The 21,580-nt window shown below is 37.3% G+C and overlaps 1 protein-coding gene and 1 pseudogene across 1 annotated transcript; both read right to left on the bottom strand.

Moving 5' to 3' along the window:
* Positions 1-8: 8 nt before the first annotated feature.
* LOC121745042 (fatty acyl-CoA reductase 3-like) lies at positions 9-3,063 on the bottom strand. The gene is made up of 11 exons (XM_042138799.1): positions 2,878-3,063; positions 2,418-2,521; positions 2,246-2,320; positions 1,991-2,118; positions 1,820-1,920; positions 1,521-1,707; positions 1,290-1,451; positions 1,121-1,202; positions 775-1,041; positions 501-628; positions 9-379 (listed from the first exon to the last, which is right to left on the bottom strand). Exons 1-11 carry the CDS (start codon positions 2,954-2,956, stop codon positions 223-225), a joined length of 1,470 nt encoding a protein of 489 aa, XP_041994733.1. The 5' UTR covers positions 2,957-3,063; the 3' UTR covers positions 9-222.
* A 9,417-nt stretch (positions 3,064-12,480) lies between these two features.
* On the bottom strand, positions 12,481-17,781 carry LOC121743077 (annotated as a pseudogene).
* Positions 17,782-21,580: the final 3,799 nt, after the last annotated feature.

Here is a 21,580-nt window from a genome sequence, read left to right as displayed (position 1 = left end):
GACACTTCTTTCATACAAACTGTATTTCAATTAGGAACAAATATAAAAGCCCAAATACTTACACACGTACATAATAAAAATAGACCCAAAAAAGACTAATTGGGTTTTCAATAACACACTATGTAAATTGCTACACTCTGAAGTAAAATGCATGATGGATTCAATACAAGTAATGGATGAATAAATAGATAATTTGTTTATCACAATTTCAATTATTATCGTTCAGTTTCTGAATACTCGTTGCACTATTCCTGGAATGTGAGTGTTCATGAAATAATCATCCCAATTTATGATTTTTGGGTCGAAATAGAACATCTCCGTCTCTACACCACTCTTGTCTGTTGCTCTTCGGAGTTTCTCCGTGTTCATGTCATCGTAGCTGTAGAGACAAAATCGTTAGAAGAGCTTTCCTGTTTTTTTTTCTTACATCTTGTGTTTCACTTACAATGCTCTGAAGAACAAGTAAGGTGCTCGTATATTACATCTCGTAATTCACTTACAATGCTTTGAAGAACAAGTAGGGCGCATAAAGGTCGATCAATCGCAACACGAACTTGATCTTTCTGCATTGCTCTAGGTACGTCTTCTGGAAATAATGGCAACAAACCGTGTTCAGAATTTGCAGCCCCTGAAAAAATGGTTGACGTATTGTTAGCTGAAGTTGAATAAAAAAGAGAGAAAAAAGGTAGGAGAAAAAGAAATTGTGGGTCATGCATGTTAGTTGTTACCAAAAATAAAAAGAGATTAATTTTTACATGTAAGATTCTATCGAACCTTCAAAGGAAGTAAATAACGAAGGGTCATGTATCTTTGGAAACTCTTCATGGTGTTGAAAATAGTGACCTTTCCAACAAAGACAGGGCTACCATTTCTGTCAATCCATGGATGCAAGGTGAAGTGGCGTTGACCATAGCTCTGCAGCCAGGCGTATAACACTGGGTTCGACACCGATGATCCAATGTGGTAGATGTTCTCGTTGGCTTGACCGGCATGAGCCACCATAGCCACGATGATCGCGTTCACCACCATGTCCGCTGGAACCTTTAAAAAAATCCCAATTTGCAATTCACCTCTCAAATTAAACAAAACTTGGATTTCAGAAACATATATTGTTACTAACCACATCAACAACAATTGTGGGGTCTCCAAGAAAACAAGTGATTTTTCCTTTTCCATATCCCACAGCTAAGCTGTCAATAGTCCTGGCGATGAAATGCAACTTAGTTGGTAAGACATTTTTATTATCGTTTCCACTGTCTTTAATAACTTGTGGTTCGAGCCATCACTACCTGACACCTTCGATCCAACCCGGGAAAGGCTCTTTGAATGTACTAGTGACAATTGTGGGACGAATTATTACAAGAGGTGTGTTTCCTTTCAACTGTCCCAACAACATCTCTCCCATAGCTTTGGTGAATACATAAGTGTTTGGCCATCCAAACTTCCTTGATCTATAATATGATAAAATTAGTTTAAATGATGGAGAGATTAAGGATATAAGTAACTAATTGACAATGAACCTTTGAAGCCCTAAGTCTATCATAGCTGATTTGATGGAGTCTTCATCAAAATTATCAAGCTGTTTTAGTGTTTCCTCTATCAATTTCGTCTCTACATCAATGTCAAGTCCATGTGTTCCATTGAGTGTCTCTCCCATTACACAAGGGTTTTCCATTATCAGTCCCTCTCGTTCACCGGACACATAAGCTGCATAATTAAACAAACGAAAAACGAAAGTGAATCTCAATTCCAAAAGACAGTAAATGGCAGTGTTATAGAACAAAATACATTAATAATTTATAGTAGTAATAGTACTAACCGGTTGATACATGTACCATAATCTTCAATTTTTTCATTTTTTTGGAGAAGTTCAAGACATGTATGGCTCCATGAGTGTTGAGTCCAAGTGACACATCATATCTGCAGCCAGAAATTTTAAATTATTTAAATAAATCAAGATACCATTAGTATTAATTGAATGATTAGTTACCTTTCATCAAAATTGGTGTTTGCAGCTAGATTAACCACAACATCAATTTCAGTCAACATTTCCTCCAACAAAGACAAATCCTTCACTCCCAAATTCTCAAATGTAATATCTCCCGCTACAACTCTAACCTGATGATGAAAACGCATCTTAGTTGCTAAGACGTTTTTCCTCCATTTAATAGGTCTAGCTAGGGTTCAAGCCACACGGAAAACGGGGAGCTAGGGAATCATTTTTAGAAAGAAAAAAAAAGCTAACCTTTTCTTCGATTAGAGTACTCAAATTTGCCCCATTTTTCTCTTTCAAAACATTGAATAACTCTTTTCCCATAATCTGCACATGCATGTTTATGAATTCATATTATTATAATTATGAACTGATTTATAGAAATTTAAAGAAACACTATTATTTACTAATTATGAATTATTACCTCGTTATTGAAACGTAGCATGGCTGAGTTTGTGTCTGAAGCCCTCAACAGAAGATAGAGTTTCTTGACATTTGGTTGCACTCTCAATATCTTCTCAGTGAAAACTGCATCAATATATCAAAGCTATCATAATATTTACTTTGTCCCATAAAAATAGAAAGAAGAAGTGCTTAATGTATATTTAGTGGAGAGAAAATCTTTCCATAAATTAATAATGTGGACTGATTTTATGAGACAAACAAAAATAAAAATAGTGTATGTTTTTATGGGAAAGAGGAGTAACTAATTTAAAAAAAAATTTAATGCAACGCTAAAAGTCTTCCTGAAGAGGCGAGCCATGCAAGAAAGGAACAGATAGAATGCAATAATCCAACCAAGATAGCAACAATACAAACAAAGAACAAGCGAAACGACACGACAAAGAACAAACGAACAAGAAATCGAGAGCAAGAGAGCTCACTCTTTGCTAGAAAGCCAGTGGCTCCAGTGACAAGAATGGACCTGTGTTCCAAGAACTGGAGAATGCTGCCCAATTCCATTAAGCAAACAAGATGATTGATAAATTAAGATTGTGTGTGTGTGTGTGTGTTGTGTAAGATTATGGCAAATTGGCAATGGAGTATATACTAGGAAAGGATCAGAAATTATATAGGTACAAATAAGGGTAGGTAATTAAACATGAAAACGATCGTAACATATTAAGGTTCAAGTTAGGGGACCAAACATAAATAGTGTGATTCACAAAATTGTGTGTGATTTTAATAGTCATTGCTCCTTCCGTTCACTAAAAACATCTCATTTGTGGACTACATGTGTTTTAATGCCTACTCGGTAAAGTAGGAGATGAGAGAGGAGTAAATTTAGAGAGAGGGATAAATAAATAAAAATAAAACAAATTTTGACGAATGGACCAAAATGTAAAAATGAGACTATTTTACATATAGAGAGTATATAATATAATACGGCAACAGACAAACATATGAGGCTCTGTCAGCCATTAAATGTCACATTTTCTTTTTCGCCTATCCGCTAAAAAATGTCTCATTTCACTTTTTACTATTTTTGGATTGTGACAGTGGGATTAGCGACAAGCCAACAAATTCAAAATCCGAATTGAATGGAGTTTTTCTGCTACAAAACTTTAATGTATTATGGTGAAATTGCCTAGAAAGGTTGGCCGCTCACTCATTTTGTTTTCTTCTCCCAGGCCATGTGAAATTACGTTATTAAGTAGGACAGATAAGATATATTATCAAATCTTATTTCTAAAGCCTAGTGTTAGTCTACCTATACTTTTCCATTGCCATTTTGTCAATAACTTTTTGTTAAAGAGTCCCATTGACAATTTGACATGCATTCAATAGAAAATGAACCTCAATTAGTCAATTTGGAAATTATGAGTTGGACACTTCAACTACATATTTCATCTATGAATAAATAATGCATGTGATCTTGGACCATTACAATTAAGACAAGTATATTCAGTATGATATTACTTACTAATTATAGTACTCCCTCCGTCCCGCACTACACGCACCTTTCCTTTTGAGCACGGAGATTAAGGAATGAGTGATAGACAAAGTCAACAATTACGGCTGTAGGTATAAATTGTTACTAAAAATGGAAAGAGTGCAAATAACTTGGGACGCCCAGAAAGGAAATAAGTGCAAGTAGTATGGGACGGAGGGAGTATAAGACAATTTAAACTCTCCCACTCTCTATGGTGATAGTTGGACACATCAACATTAAAAAAACCAATCTTCAAACAATGCAATTACTATCTTAGTGTTGGTTTCTGTGATTACAAGAGATAACAGTAGGGCGTAATACAACCCAAAAGAAAGAAAATGAGAAACTGAACTAATGAAATTACAGTAGAAATCGAACAACTAAACCAGTATGATAGCCGAGTCGAGGAGGCCTCTTCCCGCAAGACGAGATACGCCCCGGTAGTGCTCTCGGTTTGGCGTGTCGTCCCCAAAGGTAAAACGGCTACGTCTCTTTTGATGCAGCACCGCAATCAGCAGAGCTCCGGCGAACGGGATGGAGGAGAGGGCAGAGCTTCGACAGAAAGACAATGCAGAGAGGGAGAGAGCTTATGATGCAGATGCTTGTGAATGATGTAGTGCAAATGCATGGAGTGGCTAGCCTATTTATAGGCTCAGTCCACTGCTGTGGGTCAACAGCCATGAAGGCTCATCATGGCAGATTCGTAACCGCCGACGGTTACGAGCGTGTGGCAAGAGTGTGCCTTTCGCGTGCGGAGCGTGTGCTTTTCTCACGTGGCAGCTCTGACTGTGCCACGCTTGACGACGTGTCAAGCCACTTGGATTGCTGACTCTGCGGGGGTATAAAAAGATTAAGTTGGGGCTAGGGACAAGCCCAAGCACCAAGCACCAAGCCCAAAGACCAATTGCCAAGATCCAAGTCCAAGATCAAGATCGAGATCGAGATCGGGATCGGGACCGAGCCCGGACCCGGGCCCGAAGCCAGCGGCCCGCGACCGCGACCACGAGCACGTGCACGTGCACGGGCTCGGGCTCGGGCTCAGGCTCGGGCGAGCGGGCGGCGGCGGCGCGCGCGTGTGCGCGCGTGTGGGCTCTTTCACCCTTCTTGGTCCACTATAATTATTAAGTAACATAAAGTCACTTAATTTAAACACATTAAAAGATGTGTTAATCCTCCAATGTGGGATAATTAACATTAGTTAATTATTCCCTAAGCTCCAACTCCAAGCTTTAATTAAAAGCTAATTATGCCCAACTTTAATCCACTATTTCTCACTCACCGGAAATCGGATTTGAGAAAGTGAATATACTACATTTATCTACGTAAAATGTAGATCGACGCTATGTCATTTAATTTCATAAAATTAAATGTCTCGTCACATTTATTATTTGGTCAAAATCTATTGACCGGGCATATTTAATCCATGATTTTTACAATCCCCCACATGAGTGGAAATAGCCGAATGCATATGCATGCAGACACAAGCTCAACCCTCGAGAGGTATATAAGCATAAGGATAGGTAGTTGTTGGCTTTGAACCCTCCATAGTCGACACCATCGGATACACAGGCGGTTTAGTAGCGCGATGCTTTGAACTAATCCCCCACGGCATGCACCGAGACAATGGTGTTAACGGTTAAACACCTCAACCTCATCCGTTCTCACTTTTTGTGTCCATTGCGGTCTTGGACACCACTTTGGATTCATAAGTGTGTTATATGAAGCGACCACACTTCACACTTACATAGGTGATTCTTAGTCAAGTACCTTGCCATACTTGGTCTATTTGAGAACTCCATCTCTTTGGGATCCTTAAGAATCATTAAAAGTCATAGACTTAGCCTTTACCACTAGGCAAGTTCTCCAACACTCTATTGCTCTCTAGGGAATAGATATAGTTGAGTGTTTCTCATGAACTCTCATAGCTTAGTTGTCCCTTTGAATCAAGTTCTTGGGATCTCCAGTCATCATGGTTGGGTTACCACTATGATAATTCTTTAGTTTGTGGATTTCAAACCCATTCCCTCTAGCAACTTATTCATTTGATCACGGTTTAACCCTTTGGTTAGTGGATCCGCTAGATTATCTATTGACTTCACATAGTCAATTGTAATCACCCCTGTTGTGATCAAATGTCTCACGGTGTTATGTCGTCGACGTATATGTCGAGACTTACCATTATAGAAGCCATTGTTTGCCCTTCCAATCGCCGCTTGGCTATCGCAGTGGATTAGCACTGGTGGCACTGGCTTAGACCAACATGGAATATCTTCAAGGAAGTTCTTAAGCTACTCGGCTTCCTCACCCGCCTTATCTAAGGCAATGAACTCCGATTCCATTGTTGATCGGGCTATACAAGTCTGTTTTGTGGATTTCCACGATACAGCACCACCCCCAATAGTAAAGACGTATCCACTTGTTGAAAGTGAATCTCTATTATCGGATATCCAATTCGCATCACAGTACCCTTCAAGTACCGGGGGGTATCTCGAGAAGTGTAGCCCAAGATTTTGAGTATGTTTTAAATATCTCAAAACCCTCACAAGAGCTCTCCAATGCTCTTTGCTTGGAATGCTCGTGTAACGACTCAACTTGTTCACGACACAAGCAATGTCAGGTCGAGTGCAATTAGTCAAGTACATAATGCATCCGATCACCCGTGCATACTCTTCTTGTGCAACGGGCTCGCCTTTATTTTTGCTCAAGTGAACGTCGAGTTCAATTGGAGTCTTAACCGGCGCGCCATCATAGGCTTTGAATTTATTCAATATCTTCTCAACATAATGTGATTGTGTTAAGATGATTCCATCAGACGTTCTTAGAATCTTCATCCCAAGAATTACATCGGCTAGACCCATGTCTTTCATGTCAAAGTTTCTCTTTAACATGACCTTTGTATCGTTAATTACTTGAGTGTTACTACCCAAGATTAACATATCATCAACGTATAGACACACTATAACATGGCCGTTATTAGTGCTCTTGATGTAGACACATTTGTCGCACTCGTTGATTTTAAACCCATTTGATAACATCACATTATCAAACTTCAAGTGCCATTGCAATGGCGCTTGTTTTAATCCATATAGAGACTTTACGAGCTTGCATACATTTTTCTCTTGTCCAGGTACTACAAACCCTTCGGGTTGCTCCATATATATTTAATCTTCTAATTCACCATTTAGAAACGCGGTCTTTACATCCATTTGATGAATCTCAAGATTGTGCAATGCAGCAATTGCGAGAAGCACTCGAATAGATGTAATCCTTGTTACAGGTGAATATGTATCGAAGAAGTCATGTCCTTCCTTTTGTTTAAAACCCTTTACTACTAAACATGCTTTATACTTATCAACTGTTCTATCGGCCTTAAACTTTCTTTTAAGGACCCATTTGCATCCTAAAGGTTTAGCACCTTCGGGCAAATCAACCAACACCCAAGTGTGGTTTAGCAAAATTGAATCAATTTCGCTTTGAACAGTTTCTCTCCAATGTAACCCGTCTGGGCCATCGAATGCTACTTTTATAGATGTCGGTTCTTCATCTAACATAAAAGCAATGTAGTCAGGACCAAATGTTTTTGGTGTTCTTACCCTATTACCACGTCTTAGTACTGTATCATTCGGATCGGGCCTTGCACGCTTGCGCGATTTAGGTTCCTCATCCGCTGATTTAGAACTAGTGGCTTCTTCTTCCACTGGTTTAGAACTAGTGGCTTCTTCTTCAATTATTGTCTCAGAATTGGTTACGACCTTTTCTTTGTCTTTGCAAGGAAATGTATTTTCGAGAAATACAACATTCCTTGACTCAATTGTTGTCCCTACTGTTATAGTCGATATTTCGGACTTGTGAACAACAAATCGATATGCACTACTATTAAGTGCATATCCAATGAAGATGCAATCAACCGTCTTAGGTCCGATTGTAACTTCTTTGGGCGGAGGAACCATCACCTTCGCCAAACACCCCCACACTTTGAGGTATTTGTAGGATGGTTTCCTTCCCTTCCACAACTCATAAGGAGTAACATCTTTTCCTTTGAGAGGAATCTTATTCAAGATATAGTTGGCTGTCAAAACAGCTTCCCCCCACATGTTATGTGGTAATCCTGAAGTTAGAAGCAGTGCATTCATCATCTCTTTCAGAGTTCGATTTTGCGTTCTGCAACACCATTAGATTGTGGTGAATATGGTGCAGTCGTTTGAAGGATTATACCACTTGCGTTGCATAATTCCTCAAACGGGGCTACATATTCGCCTCCTCTATCGCTTCGAATCGATTTGATTTTACAACCAAGTTGATTCTCAACTTCGTTCTTATAGTTTTTGAACGCTTCTATTGCTTCATCTTTACTTCTTAAAAGATAAATGTAGCAATACCTTGTGCAATCATCTATGAAAGTGATAAAGTACTTTTTACCACCTCTAGTTTGCACCATCTTTAAATCACATACGTCCGTGTGAATTAATTCAAGGGGTTTTGTGCTTCGTTCAACCGAGTGAAACGGCAACTTAGTCATTTTTGCTTCAAGACAAATTTCACATTTATCTTGGATATCCAATTCATTAGCCTTTAGTAAATCTAAATTTACTAATCTTTTAATGGCTTTTGAATTTACATGTCCCAATCTACAATGCCACAAATTTGAACACTCAGTCAAGTAAGAGGAAGTAGATGCTTTATTCTTATTAGCCAAAGGCTTAGCAACACTGCGAGTCGTCACACTAAGTTTGAAAAGCCCATCGGTTACATAACCTTTTCCGAGGGATTTTCCAAACTTATACAAAGCAAACCTATCAGACTCAAATACAAGTTTAAACCCCTTATTAACTAGTATTGATCCTGACACTAGGTTCTTGCGGATGTCCGGGACATGCAGCACATCCTTCAAAGTGATTGTGACGCCAGACGTCATCATGAGAATCACGTTGCCAACGCCGAGGATTTCGGACGATGCTTGATTCCCCATGTTGATTTTCCTCCCTTCAACAGCCGTGTAGGAGGCAAACTTGCTCCTATCTGAGCAGACATGAGCAGTAGCGCCGGTGTCGATGTACCAGCCACCCTTGTTATCAACAAGGTTAACCTCTTCAGTGACCACTGCAATGAGGTCGTTCTCATCCCAGTCCTTGAACTCCTTCTCAACGACGTGGGCAGCCGGCTTCTTTTTCTTGCTGCGACAGTCTTTTGCAAAGTGGCCTTGTTTGTCACATTTGTAGCAGTCGCCTTCAAACTTCTTTGAAGGCTGCTTTCCCTTCCCTTTGTCACTTGGACGGTTCGGGCGAGGGCGTTTGTTGGAGGGACCGCCCCGCTCCAACAGATTGGCTTTGGCTTCATTTGGGGTGAATCCCTTAGCCTTTTGGTCGGTCTTGCGCACATCAGCCTCAATGCGCAACTTCACGATCAAGTCTTCAAGGGTCATCTGCTTTCTCTTGTGCTTGAGATAACTCTTGAAGTCCTTCCAACTTGGAGGGAGCTTGTCAATGACCGTGCACCTTAGGAATTTATCGGGCAAGGTCATCCCTTCAGCCACTAATGAGTGGATGATCATTTGGAGCTCTTGGACTTGCTCTATGACTGGTCGAGAATCGACCATCTTGTAGTCCATAAATTTGGAAGCTACAACTTGTTCCGTCCCTGCAGCATTATCTATGCTATACTTCTTTTCTAGGTTTTCCCACATTTGTTTAGATGTGGTTACATTGGAGTATACATTGTAGAGGCTATCATCTAATGCACTTAAAATAAAATTTTTACATAGATAATCCCCTTTTCTCCAAGCTTCATAGTCCGCCATGACTTCGAGCCTAGTCTCTTGGTCGCTTGGCGCGGGCGGCTCGTTTTCAGTGAGAAAGTTGGCGACGCCCAATGTTGTTAAGTAGAACAACAACTTTTGGTACCACCTCTTGAAGTCTGATCCTCCAAACTTGGGTGGTTTCTCGGCAGGTGGCATCATTCTTGGTGCCAAAGGTGCCGCAGTTGATCCATGGAAGGGACCAATTCCGTTGCCCCCGAAGGAGCCAACAACTTGGTTGGGCATAGAGCCCCCCATGTTCGTGTTGGGCATAGTGCCCCCCACATTCGTGTTGATCCCGGAAGATCCAACACCAGTATTGAGCCCGAAGGCACCAACACTCGATCCATTAAAGGATCCGAAGGAACCACTAAAAGTGGAACCAACCGAACCACCAAAGGTGGAACCAGTGGACGCCCCGAAAGGGTTGTCCCAAACCCACGGGACAGTGGATGAGGCGGCTGGAAAGCCGGGGGTTGGCATCATCGAGGGAATCGATGAAGTGTTGACCGGTCCAGTGGTCGCCAAGGTGGAGGGAATGACGGCGGCGGTGGTGGCAGCGGCGGTGTTGGAATCAGTCGACATCTCCAGCAAAGGTGTTAAGTGTTTCGAAAGTTTTAGTTCAGTTTAGAGTCCAAATTCCTTCAAAGACAAGTTATCTCGTCTTGCGATTGTTGGTTTCTGGGATTACAAGAGATAACAGTAGGGCGTAATACAACCCAAAAGAAAGAAAAGGAGAAACTGAACTAATGAAATTACAGTAGAAATCGAAACAACTAAACCAGTATGATAGCCGAGTCGAGGAGGCCTCTTCCCGCAAGACGAGATACGCCCCGGTAGTGCTCTCGGTTTGGCGTGTCGTCCCCAAAGGTAAAACGGCTACGTCTCTTTTGATGCAGCATCGCAATCAGCAGAGCTCCGGCGAACGGGATGGAGGAGAGGGCAGAGCTTCGGGATCGGGATCGGGACCGGGCCCGGGGACCGCGACCGCGACCACGTACACGTGCACGGGCTCGGGCGGGCGGCGACGGCGCGCGTGTGCGCGCGTCTGGGCTCTTTCACCCATCTTGGTCCACTATAATTATTAAGTAACATAAAGTCACTTAATTTAAACACATTTAAAGATGTGTTAATCCTCCAATGTGGGATAATTAACACTAGTTAATTATTCCCTAAGCTCCAACTCCAAGCTTTAATTAAAAGCTAATTATGCCCAACTTTAATCCACTATTTCTCACTCACCGGAAATCGGATTTGAGAAAGTGAATATACTACATTTATCTACGTAAAATGTAGATCGACGCTATGTCATTTAATTTCACAAAATTAAATGTCTCGTCACATTTATTATTTGGTCAAAATCCATTGATCGGGCATATTTAATCCATGATTTTTACACTTAGGCTATGTCTAAAACCATAACAGGGAAAACATATGATCGGTTACTCGCAGAAGCAGCCAAACTCCTAATGATGCTCGACTGCTTCTACGACACTTGTCATAAATTCTGCGAAAATTGTACGTTTTAGAGACACATCGTTCATTTCAAGCTTTAGAGTAGAATTTACCTTAAAGCCTAGTTTAAAATGGGAGCCTTAAAGCAATCAACTTTACCTTTTATAGAAATTGGGAGATCCATGAACTCTTTGAATAGCCGTTGGACTTAATCATAAATACACAAAAGCAAAAAAATATATCTCGATAATTTTATATACGATATGAGCCGAAATAATGGCACATGTATATAAATTTTGGGCTTGTAATTCAATCCGACAAAAAATAAAAGCCCAAATGCTTTACACACACATAATTAAAATAGACCCAAAAAACTAATTGGGTTTTTTCTTTGCATGACACGTGTCATCACATTTTAAGATTGACAAATATCCAAATTATTGAAAGTGGAAATAGTTTGTTGGTACTTGAAAATTATAGCTAGGGGTGCTTAACTGGTTCTCCGGTTCTCGGTTAACCGAAATTGGAAATGTAACCGGCTGGTTAAATGATGAACCAAAAATCGGAAAATCGATTCCGGTCCAACCGGTTCTTAACCCAGAACCGAATAACATTTCAATTTCAATTTTATTTTTATATTTTAATATATTAATATCCTTCATCAAATATTATCATTCAAATTTCAAATACTATTTTAATATTATATATGTGACGCGTGTGTGCATGTATCTTGCTGTGTGTGTGCATGTGGCTGTGTATATGTATATATGTGGCTGTGTGTGTATGTATGTTTTGTGTGTGTGTGTGTGTGTATGTTGCTATGTGTGTGCGCATATGTGTTGTGTGCGTGTGTATGTTGATGTGTGTGTGTGTTTTTATACGTGGTTGTGTGTATGTTGCTTTTTTTAAAGTAAATGTTGTTGTGTGTGTGTATACGTGTTGTGTGTTTTTCTTTTTCAATGTTGTTGTGCGTGTATGTTGTGCGTGTGTTGTTGTCATTGCCAAATAAATTCCTCCTTAATAGGTGGCTGTGTATGTGTTTTGCTTAATTTAATTCATTGAAATTTTAGGTATGGGATAATAAATATTGAATCATTTAATCTTTATTAAAATACAATCTAATTGAAATTTATAAATCGGTTCCGGTTCCGATTCCAAACCGGAACTGACCGGTTCCAGTTCTGAGACTCATGAAAATTCAAAATCGATTAATCGGTCAAGCAGTCCGGTTAGAATCGGAACCGGCCGAATAAGCAAGCCTAATTATAGCACTTTGAAAAAGTAACTTCTGTTTCACGTAGAAACTTGAAAGAAAATGCCAAAGTATTAAAAGTTTGAAACACACTAATTTACATTTAACACAAATTACAAATTGTTACGTTCAAGAAGTAACACAGATAAATTTAATAGTAAGGGCGTGTTTGGCTTCCTTGTTATCAAGAACAAGGAAACTAGACCCATGACGAATATACAGATAAATATTTATCACAAATTTTGAATACTCGTTTCACTATTCCTGGGAATGTGAGTGTTCATGAAATAATCATCCCAATTTATCTCCATCTCCATCTCCATCTCCATCTCCTTCTCCACACCGCTCTCGTATATTGCTCTCCGTAGTTTCTACATGTTCATGTCATCATAGCTGCGGAGACAAAATCAAGAACGGGTAATTAGAGGAGCTTTTTCTATTACTTTTATTTATTTATTTATTTATAGTACATCGCATGTTTAACTTATTAAAAAGCTTTGAAGAGCAAGTATCAATCGCATCACCAACTTGATCTTTCTGCATTGCTCTAGGTATGTTTTTTGGAAATACTGGCAGCAAGCCGTGTTCAGTATTTGCAGCCACATTCCCGGAAATGAATAATACCAAAAAAATTGTTTGACGTATTATTAGTTGAAGTTGAATAAAACGAAAAATGGTGGGTAATGTTACCGAAAGTGGACTATTTTTTTGGAAGGAAGGAAGTATAAAAAGAGCAAACTGCCGAAAACTCTTCATCGTGTTGAAAACGGTGACATTTCCGACGACGACAGGGCTACCATTTCTGTCGATCCAAGGGTGCGAGGTGAAGTGTCGTTGGCCGTAGCTCTGCCGCCATGCGGACTTGACACCGACGATCCGATGTGGTAGACGACACTTCACCACCATGTCCGCCGGAATCTTAAAAAAAATTCCCACAATTTTTTAGCAATTTAACATATATATCTCTCAAATTGAATAAAACTTGGGATTTAAGAAGTACTCACTAACCACATCAACTACACTTGCCAGATCTCCAAGAAAACAAGTGGTTTTTCCTTTACCATATCCCACCGCTAAACTGTCAATAGTCCTGACAATGAAATGCAACTTAGTTGGTAAGACATTTTTCGTTACGAGGAGAGAGAATTGTATTTGTACCTGACACCTTCGACCCAACCCGGGAAAGGCTCTTTGTAAGTGCTAGTCACAATTGTGGGACGAATTATTACAATAGGTATGTTTTCGTTTTCTTTCAATTGTCCCAACAACATCTCTCCCATAGCTTTGGTGAATACATAAGTATTTGGCCATCCAAACTTCCTTGCTTTGTATTATAAGATTCATCACATAATAATGAGTAGAATCGTCTAAAAACTAAAAAATTATGGTGGTAATAGTAACAATAATTTTCAATAATGAAGAGAGCAAATTGCTAAAAAAAATACATGAATTCTGAACAAATTCTGATTCGTCTCCCAAATTTAAAAATCGGCTGTAAAAATTGCATATTTTAATACTTTTCCAATTTTCCACTAGGTTCAAATTGGGTGACATTTGAAAATTTCTATAATGACGAAGCCACCCTTGAGTTTTATCATTTTTTCCAACAGAGTTAATAAATAACTCTATCACGTCATCGAGTTGAAATCAACATATTAAAATCGGAATACTTCGTCATGGGAAAATCGAGAAAACTACTAAAATTCATCGACTGATTTTTAAAGTTAGGGGACGAACTATAATTTGATCAAAATTCATGGTTTTCTGAAAATTTACCCTTACATACAGTGGCGAAGCTAGAATTTTAATGTTGGGGGCTCAACTTACTCTTCATGGTTGTGAGATATTTTTTGTTTTATCATCGCCAAAAATTGATGCGACCCAAGTGGGAACTACGAGAACGATGAATAATATAATACGTGCGACATAACTTTAAAATTGAATTTACTAAAAATATTTATAAGATAAATTTATGGATTTCTTAGAATTTTATGGAACAAAACTAAGGATAAAACTAAATTAGAGGAGCTTTGTGAAACTAGAAAAAAAAATTATGTGATATTTCCCCTTGTGGGATTCAACTTGTGCTATATATCCATAATGTATTTGTAGATATATATATATAGGTCCATGATCAATTGAGATTTTTTAGGCTAATTGAGAAATGAGATGCAATCTCAGCCACTCATTTTATAAAAATGAGTGGTCCAGATTTTGCCACATAAAAAATATTTTTAGATTAATTAATTATAAAAGGGCATAGTGGTAATTTTGTATTCTAATTAGGAGGGTTCTTCCAATTTGGCGTCGCTAAATCCACCGCCCTTCACCACCTCTCCCACCGTCTTCTCCGCCGCGGCCTCGCCGCTCGCCGTCTCCTCCGCCGCCCTCCGCCACGATACCACCGTCTGGATCGTCGCCCTCCTCGACCAGGCGGAGGAGGAATTCGGCTTCCAAACCGCCGGCGGCCTTGTTCTCCTCTGCGAGCCCGCTTTCTTCTACCAAATCCTCCGCCTCCTCGACGACGACGAGGAGCGCTTCCGCGGCCTCAGCCTCGATGATTTCATCAACATTGTCGCCGAGGTCAGCTCCGACAACTTGTCCTGCAAAGAATCGTCGTCCTCCTACGGCTTCGCGCCGCTGCTGCACAAAACTAGGGTTTGAACAATCCCCAAATTGATCTTCGATTTTTATTTTTGCTATGGTGGAATAGTTTTTAATTTCATTTCCCATGTTTTAAGGATCTGGCGAAACGTAGTTGCATTGAATCCTTTTTTTTAATAGCCCGATTAATACATCCTTGAGGCCAGACTTTTAATGGCGGATTGCTGGTAACTCAATGAGATGTCTGATTTTCTACTTCTTTTTTCTTCTCAGTTTAGAGGAATGCAGATTATTTTCTGTAAGATTGTAATTGCAGTATGATGAAAATGTAGTTTATGGGAATGGAAAAATCTGATCTTGATTATTATAATGTTATTAATGGAAAAATAATACAGTAAAATTTTGTAAACTTCACATCATTCTAATAAGTATATTCTAATAAGTAACATTTGATATTCTCGAGATTCAAATGTGAATTGTAAGTGTTATTTTTTAGTTGTTGACATTTTAATAAGAGTTGTTGACATTTGATATTCTCGGTATTGATACGTGAATTGTAAGTGTTATTTTTTAGTTGTTGACATTTTAATACGAGTTGTTGACATTTGATATTCTCGAGATTCAAATGTGAATTATAAGTGTTATTTTTTAGTTGTTGACATTTTAATACGAGTTGTTGACATTTGATATTCCCGGTATTCAAATGTGAATTGTAAGTGTTATTTTTTAGTTGTTGACATTTTAATACGAGCTGTTGACATTTGATATTCTGGCTATTGAAATGAAATGACACTTATACCCCCGTGTTGACATAACGTGATAGCTGTTGACATTTAGTTAATCTTGTGAATTAGTGGCTGATATTGCATCTCATTTCTCAATTTAACTAAATAATAGCAACCTAACAGGACCCTATATATATATATATATGTATAACATAGTAAATAATAAAATTGGTGGGGGACCATGGGCCTCCTGGCCCTCATATAGCTTCGCCACTGCTTATTACATATATAAATTGAAGTAACTAAACAAAGCTTAGAAGTCCCAAGTCTTTGATGGCTGATTTGATGGAGTCTTCATCAAGATTATCAACCTTTAACTGTTTTAGTGTTTCCTCTACCAATTCCTTCTCCATAAGCTAAATAATTAAAAATATAATATAATTAATCATGCTTCAGACCACAATCGCAAATCCAAGATACAGAAGTCGTGGGGTCCATCATTGCCTGAACATTTAATTAATAAAGACTGATATAAAGCTCAAAAGGCTTCAATGGAAGGCTGGTCAAGTCAACCCCACTTGGATCCGCTATTATTGCCCGTCCATTTCATTAAACGACTCTGTCAACTTCTCATACTTTAATTTTGGCTGTAATTAACAACTTGCACTATTTAATTGAGACTTATTATGATCAGCACAAAATTATTAAATAAGTAGTAACTATTTCTTTAATACATATAAGGGTGCTAGCTGTGTTGTTAAATTTATTAAATTAATAGTACTATAATTTACAAGGATAAAAATAGGTGACTAGAGATACATAATTTCAATAATTTTTATTTTTATTTTTATTAACCATTTTAATAAAAGGGCCCGTTGCCACGTGTACCAAAATCTTCAATTTCTTCAATTTTTTGGAGAAGTTCAAAACATGCTTGGTTCCAAGTGTGTTTATTCCAAGTGAGACATCATATCTGCATGCACAAATCTCAATTTAATTTTATGTGATAAAATTAAAATAGAAGATAATTGTGGTATTAATTGAATGATTGCTTACCTTTCATCAAAATCGGTGGTTGCAGCAAGATTATCCACAACATCAATTTCAGTCAACATTTCCTCCAACAAAGACAAATCCTTCACTCCCAAATTCTCAAATGTAATGTCTCATGCGACAACTCTAACCTGACAATGAAACGCAACTCAATTGGTAAGATGTTTTTATATCATTCAATAGGTCTAGGTTTCGAGTTGGGGAATCATTTTTAGAAACAAAAAAAAAGGCTAACCTCTCAAATTTGCCCCATTTTCTCTTTCAGAACTTTGAATAACTCCTTTTCAATAATCTGCACATGCATGTTTATGCATTCATTAGATATTATACTTATGAGTTGATTTATAGAAATTTAAAGAAACACTATTATTTACTAATTATTATGAATTACCTCGTTATTGAAACGTAGCATGGCTGAGCTTGTGTCTGAAGCCCTCAAGAGAAGATAGAGTTTCTTGACATTTGGTTGCACTCTCAATATCTTCTCAGTAAAAACTGCATCAATCAAAGGTATCATAATATTTTATTCGTCCCATAAAAATAGGGTATGTTTTTATGGGAAAGAGGAGTAACTAATTTCATTTCTTTTCTCTTTTTTTTTTTGGAAAAAGCAACGCTTAAAGTCTTCCTGATGAGGCAAGCCAATGCAGGAAAGGAACAGATAGAATCCAATATATAATCCAACCAAGATAGCAACAATACAAATAAAGAACAAGCGAGACGATACAACAAAAAAACAAACGAACAAGAAATCGAGAGCGAGAGAGCTCACTCTTTGCTAGAAAGCCAGTGGCTCCAGTTACAAGAATGGACCTGTGTTCCAAGAACTGGAGAATGCTGCCCAATTCCATTAAGCAAACAAGATGATTGACAAATTAAGATTGTGTGTGTGTGTGTGTGTGGAGTATTAGGTACAAATATGTAGGGGTAACTAATTAAACATGAAAACGATCTATATCAGTTATGGTTTAATTTTGGAGACCAAACATAAATTGAGTGCATACAACCATGTCTCATTTAAATAATCATTATTCTCTACAACCACAAAACATAGTCGCATTTGCATACGTCTGACAAATGTGTTTTAATGCGCAATTGGCGAGGAAAAGATAAAAAATGAGTAAAATAGGAGTGAAAAAGAAAAGGTGGCGAGAAAGTTTTTTTTTAAAATAGAAATGAAACTAATTTAACTTGACGGACGAAAATAGAAATATTAAACTATTTTTTATTGACAAATAATACTACTCCATAAGCTCATAATCTAAAAAAATGAAGTATAATTACTTGGACATTACCATTATAAGCTAAACATGAAACTAACTAGTAACCATTAATTTCAGGCATTGGTTTTTAGGAAGAATAAGAAAAATGTCTAATTAGGTTACGTGAGGGAAGTACTAAAATAAGATCCATGGTTTAAGTTGAAACTATTATCTTTAAATTTGGTTAATATTAGCATATTTTATCACATGTGATTATATTTTTTCACAATCGAACAAAAGCATTACTAGAATTAATTTACACGATTAATCACCTCAAATTGTAGACTTCATTTACGTGAGCGTTGTACATGATCATTGATCTCGTTTAGTCTATGTTAGTTTAACATTTTTTTCGTTTTATCCATTAATTAGTTTGATTATGATATTTTAAAATTATTGTAATTCTACTACCTCAAAAATAATCTTTTCAGGTTATAGAGAAAAATAGATAAATCGTGAGCTTTAATTTTGATGTGACTTGTAAAAGTTAATGACATAAACAATTTTATTTAGGGGGTGTTCGGTTGCCAAGATTAAATCCCATGATTAAATATGTATCATGTTTGGTTTATAAGATTGAATCATACAACTTATTCTTAGATGGATAGTCTCATGATAATTAGTCATAGCCTCCCCCTCCAACTAAAATAATCCCACAAGTCATGGCAACCGAACGCAACCTTAATGTACTATACTATAATTAAATTAAATTGATAACACGAACAATACTCAGAAATATTTCATTCTTTGGCCAACTTTTTGCTTTTTGACTAATTTGTCATCTCCTTTTTGGCCAAGTAATAATTAAAGTAATTAATTTATCATAATTAGTTGCTTTAATATCTTCATTTAACTAATTTTTTATGAGTCAATCATTTCCAGTTACAGTGAGTATATCTTTATCGCTCATTTTTCTAGACTAAATAGGACCTAATAATAAAAACGTTTTAGTTCCGATTTTACGAAATACTCCATCCGTCCTCCATTAGGAGTCACATTTCTTCGTGGCACGGGTTTTAAAAATTGTTAAGAAAAGTGGGTGGAAAAAAGTTAGTAGAATATGAGTCCCACTTGTATATACTTATTAATTAGTTTTAAATGAAATGTGAGTGGAATGAGTTAGTGGAATGTGATGCCCTATTACCATTTACGGTAAAAGTGAACCGGTACTCCTATTCACGGACGGACTAAAATGGAAAAACGAGACTCTTATTCGCGGACGGATGAAATAAGGATTATCTTTGATTGGTCCTAAGAGTGAAATGTCAGGAATGCACAATCTTTTCAAAAATCACTCTCACTCTCACTTTCACTCTTCATTTTTATTGTCCCATGATTTTAATTAGAGGGACAATTCATGTAAGGTGTGGTGTGGATTATACGTACTAATTGTTTTTTTATTAAATGAAAAATTAATATATCAAGGGTAAAACTGTCATTTCAGTCTTCATTGTGATCAACAAGAAGGCCAAAAATAGACATCTATATTCCTCAAACTTGGGCCTAAGAATTAATTACGATCATTGGATATATTATTACCAACTATTAGACCTTTAGAGCATTCCCAACGGTGGTGGGAGTGTGCTCGTCCGTCCGTGCCGCTGGCAAGGACGCGCTCCGCCGCCGCTGCGCTCTTGCCGCTGGCACGGACGTGCTCTTAGCTAAGAGCATGGCCGTGCCAGCGGCAAGAGCACGGGGCGGCGACGTGGCATGCTCTGATTGGCCCGTTGATTTATCATTTTTTATTATTTTTTTAAAAAAATCGAAAAATTCTGAAAAATTCAAAATTAATAAAAAAAATATTTTCCCACTTTCTAATAAAATATATCTAATTTTTCCACACTTTTAATTTATTTTTTTCATTATTTTTACCCCAAAATTCATACTTTCATCTATAAATACTCTCATTTCAAACACAAAAAAATGACACTATACCAAACAACTCTCTCAATCTCAAATTTAGGATTTTAATTATGTAATTTTAAATTTTTAGGAGTCTAATTATGTAATTTTTATTTTTTAGGAGTTTAATTATGTAATTTTTATTATTTTTATAATTTGTGATATTATTCGGCAACGAGTAGTGGTTTTTTTAATTTTTAGGATTTTAATTATGTAATTTTTAATTTTAGGCTTTTAATTATGTCTTTTAAATTTATTTATAATTTGTAATGTTATTTCGGTTTTTTTAATGAATTTTCATATTATGGAAATGTTTTTGTTTAATTGAATTTTAAATTGAATTGTGCTCGTCCTTGCGGAAGAGCACAGCTGTGGGTGTTGTGCTCTTGTCAGAGAGCAGGCAGAAAAAGTGGGATCGGGCCCACAATCGTGCCGTTGGCAAGAGCACGGTTGTGGATGCTGTTAAACCACTAGTTATTCACTTAATATACAAGTTTGTGGTCATTGGATAAATTAGGGTGATTTATGAACTAACCACAATATGTAAAGGCTAATCACTTTCTATATTACTACTAACAATTCTCTGAATTTGTAATCACAAACACAATTTTTATAATTTATGATGACGTATTCAAGAAACAAAAATCATGAGGCGGGACAAAGTCATGAAGGTCATCACTGAGGTCGGACACGGTGCAAAAGCCCTCGCTTGCAATGAATGATGGACAAAGAACAAAATTATTTCCAAATGGTTGATTTCTTTCTTTCTTTCTCATAATAATTTTATTGAAGGCATGCATCCAATAAAAATGACCTGATCAATTTGGTCATTATGATTTGGACACCTCAACCAAATATGTATGTTGAATTGATTGATTTGATTTAGAAATAAATATTGCATGTGATCTTGGACCATTAACTAAAATGACCTGATAAATTTGGTCATTATGATTTGGACACCTCAATCAAATATGTATGTATGTATGTCGAATTGATTGATTTGATTTAGAAATAAATATTGCATGTGATCTTGGACCATTAAAGTTAAAGACAAATATAAGTCAGAGAACAAGATCAATATACGAGTAGTACTTCGGCCGTCCGCAACACTGTCATTATTCGTCCCTTAAATTACTATTCATGGCCTCACTATACTTTTTTACTCCATCTCTTAACTAACCCTCCATCTCTTATTCGTCCCTTAAATTACTATTCATTCAATTTCATTTTTTATTTTTATTTTTAACAAATTCAATTAATAAAAACACACTTCATTAAAAATAAAATAAAATTACAACATAAAATAAAAATACAACTTAGAATTAAAAAAAAACACAATCAAAATCCTAAAAAAATAAAAATTTACCTAATTTAAAATACAATTTTATAGAAAATAAAAAAAAACTACTCCGCCGGCGAATCATCCCCCAAAGGCGGTGGATGATTCGAATTTTTATTTTTTATTTTCATTTTTAAATTTTTTAATTCAAATTTAAAAAAAAATGATTTAGTGTCAGCGTGACGATGCCCACTCACGGGCCGGCGAGTGGGCGTCACGCATGGCGCCGGAGCGCGCCACGTCGCCTCGGCGCGTGGCGAGACGTCTC

This window comes from Salvia splendens, chromosome 8 (genome assembly GCF_004379255.2).
Source record: "Salvia splendens isolate huo1 chromosome 8, SspV2, whole genome shotgun sequence".
Taxonomy (NCBI): Eukaryota; Viridiplantae; Streptophyta; class Magnoliopsida; order Lamiales; family Lamiaceae; genus Salvia; species Salvia splendens.
This window is presented reverse-complemented; position numbering and strand designations above follow the sequence as displayed.

Bases quoted from the DNA above. Each gene is read 5' to 3' on its own strand.
- LOC121745042 (XM_042138799.1), bottom strand. From the start codon at position 2,956: ATGGAATTGGGCAGCATTCTCCAGTTCTTGGAACACAGGTCCATTCTT. The intron at 2,522-2,877 runs GTGAGCTCTCTT...ATATTGATGCAG, and splicing joins CACTGGCTTTCTAGCAAAGA to TTTTCACTGAGAAGATATTG. The intron at 2,321-2,417 runs GTAATAATTCAT...ATGCATGTGCAG, and splicing joins TGCTACGTTTCAATAACGAG to ATTATGGGAAAAGAGTTATT.